The sequence below is a fragment of the Fundulus heteroclitus genome, unplaced genomic scaffold (genome assembly GCF_011125445.2).
Source record: "Fundulus heteroclitus isolate FHET01 unplaced genomic scaffold, MU-UCD_Fhet_4.1 scaffold_362, whole genome shotgun sequence".
Lineage (NCBI taxonomy): Eukaryota > Metazoa > Chordata > Actinopteri > Cyprinodontiformes > Fundulidae > Fundulus > Fundulus heteroclitus.
In genome coordinates this window covers 124,263-127,046 of record NW_023396773.1, presented here as the reverse complement: position 1 = coordinate 127,046, position 2,784 = coordinate 124,263, and the positions used below count along the sequence as shown (strand labels likewise).

The 2,784-nt window shown below is 41.5% G+C and overlaps 1 protein-coding gene across 1 annotated transcript; it reads right to left on the bottom strand.

Moving 5' to 3' along the window:
* Positions 1 to 324: 324 nt before the first annotated feature.
* LOC118559932 lies at positions 325 to 2,113 on the bottom strand (the record flags this gene model as incomplete). The annotated part of the gene is made up of 2 exons (XM_036130602.1): positions 1,036 to 2,113; positions 325 to 912 (listed from the first exon to the last, which is right to left on the bottom strand). Coding segments are annotated over exons 1-2 (1,527 nt in total), but the record flags the coding sequence as incomplete, so codon positions are not given.
* Positions 2,114 to 2,784: the final 671 nt, after the last annotated feature.

The following is a 2,784-nucleotide window of genomic DNA, read 5'->3' as shown; positions in this document are numbered from 1 at the left end:
GGACACTGCTCCAAACAGATGCACTGTCATTCGATATTCTTGTGGAACTTGTGATGTGTTACCATTGGGCCACCAGAGGAAGCGAAGAAAGTCCTGTTTCTCTGGAACATAGACCTGGTGAAACATGGCTTGAATATCTGCCATAATGGCAATTGGCTCTTGTCTAAAGCGCACAAGGACTTCCACAACTGAGTTGGTCAGATCTGGTCCTTGTAACAGCTGGCAATTCAGTGAGGTCCCCTTGAATGTTGCAGCACAATCAAAAACAACTCGTAGTTTGCCTTTTCTGGGGTGATAAACACCATGGTGGGGTATATACCACACTTTTCCGTCACTGCCCACTAAGCGATCACTTGGAACAACTTCAGCATATCCATTACATATCATGTCATCCATAAATGCAATGTAGTCTTTCTTGAAGGTGATGCTCTTATCAAACTTCCTTTTAAGGCTTTGAAGACGTTGCTCTGCAATACAGCGGTTCACTGGCAAGGTGGAATTTTCAGCCTTAAAAGGCAAATCAATGCAATAATGTCCATTGATTAAATGTGCTGTATTGTTCATGATATCCATAAACTTGATATCTTCTCTGGACATTTCAATCTGTTCTTGGGATGTTTTTTCATTGAAATCATGATTATATTGTTCAATCAACATTGTTTCCAGATTTTGTACAGAAATCCTGTTTGCGGTGAAAGCATGACAGTCTGTCTTTCTCCTTTCACTCCTAAGTGGTCCATTGATGACCCATCCAACTCGAGTCCAAACTGCATATGGGCCATCATCCTGGCTGTTTATCAGCTCCCACGGCTCCATTACTTTAGGTGCGTCTGTGCCAATGAGTAAATCTACATCAGCATCTAAGTTGTGGAGCTTGATACTTTGCAGGTATGGCCACTGGTTAATGTCCTCCTGTTGTGGAACATTTCGCTTTGAAACAGGCATTCGTTTTTGTGTCATGACATCTGGAAGCTCAATGAAATCATTTTTATCAAACGCTGCTACTTGCAGTCCAGAGATGATGTTTGTACTCACAATGTCTTTATGACCCATCGTTTGCAGCTGAATGCTTGTTCTCTTGCCCTTCAGTTGCAGCCTTCTGGCCAGACTTTCTGTGCAGAATGTTGCTGTGCTGCCCGGGTCCAGAAATGCATATGTCTGCACAGTTGTGTTGGTTTTTGGACTCCTAACTTGAACTGCAACAATAGAGAGAATTGAATTATCTTCATCACAGACCCTAATATGACTACAGGTTTGAGTCATTGTGGACGTGGTTCTCAGAGAATTCTGTGGACATCTGGAGAAAGCTTTTGTGGTTTCCTTGTCAATGTGCAGGACACTGGGATGTTGTTGGTGACAGACAGTACAGATCAAGCGACCTCTGCATTCTTTGCTTATGTGTCCCACCTTTAAACAGCCAAAACACATGCCTTTTTCCTTAATAAAGTTCACTTTATCCTTGTGTGGCTTGTCTTTGAACTTAAAACATTTGTCAACTGAGTGATTACTTTTGAAACAATACAAACAGTTGTGGTTTTTAGAGGACTTCATCTCATCTTCAGATGATTCATTATTCACTGAAAGGACTTTTGTGAAAAAGCTGCTCCCCTTTTTCTTTAGTTTTGTAAGGCCGCTACTGGGGTTTTTAGAGCTGAGCTGTTGAACATCAGTGATATTGCCAAACAACGGATCAGATGCAATTTTAACCTGCTTTTCAACAAAAGCAACAAGATCAGTAAATAGTGCTCTTTGATTCCTTTTTTCTTGCAGGTCACAGGCTGCATTTCTCCATCTTTCTCTCATTTTGTAGGGAAGCTTAAAGATTATGCTCCTCATATTTGAAGGCAAGTCCAGTTCTTTCATATGAATGAGGTGTTTCGTTAAATTTGAGCATCCCTTAAGAAACAGAGCAAATGCTTGCAGTGATTTAATATCCTCACTTTTAATAGCTGGCCAGTTGTTAATTTTATCCATATAGGCCTGTGCAATCTTGTATTCATTTCCAAAATGTTCAGAAAGAAGATTTTTAGCTTGAAGATAGCCCAATTCCGATGGTAAATGCTGGCAACTATGCACAAGGTCTCTAGGTTGTCCCCTAGTGAATTGTTCTAGAAAGTGCAAACAATCGCTCAGGTTAGATGTTTTGGCCTCCACGCTGTTCTCAAAAGCTCTTATGAATGATTTGTATTCAAGAGGGTTGCAATCAAAAATTGGAATGTTTCTTGGTGGCAAGACCGAACTCTGACTCTGCTGAACCAACATGGCAGTGATGTCATTTTGCCTTTGCATGATGTTAATTATACTGGTTTGATGATCCAATTTTTCCAGTTGTGGCTTTACACTTGTGTCTGGACTTTGAACATTTAGTTGAACATGGACACTTTGTGGCTCAGTGTTTTGAATTGCTGACTTATGTTTCAATCGAACAACTGGATGCTCAGAGATTGCAGAGGACATTTTAACAACGTCCACGTCCTCAGGGACAAATATGTTGGCACTTGGATTAAGTTTTGGCGCCGACTTACAAATACCCCTTTTAATGTAAGAGTTCATGCCATCAGAACATTTCGAGCCACCTTGTGAATTTATTTCTAATACGCGAAGCTTTGCATTAGCAGCCGCTAGTTCCGCCTCAAGTTCAAATTGCTCCTTTTCTTGCTTTAGCTTCTCCTCCATGGCTTCAAGCTGATGCTTCCTTTTGAGAGCTGCAGCACGCTCCAGCAGCGCTGCTCTTTCAGCCTCTGCTCTTATGCGTGCAGATGCAGTGGAAGAGACACGGGACAA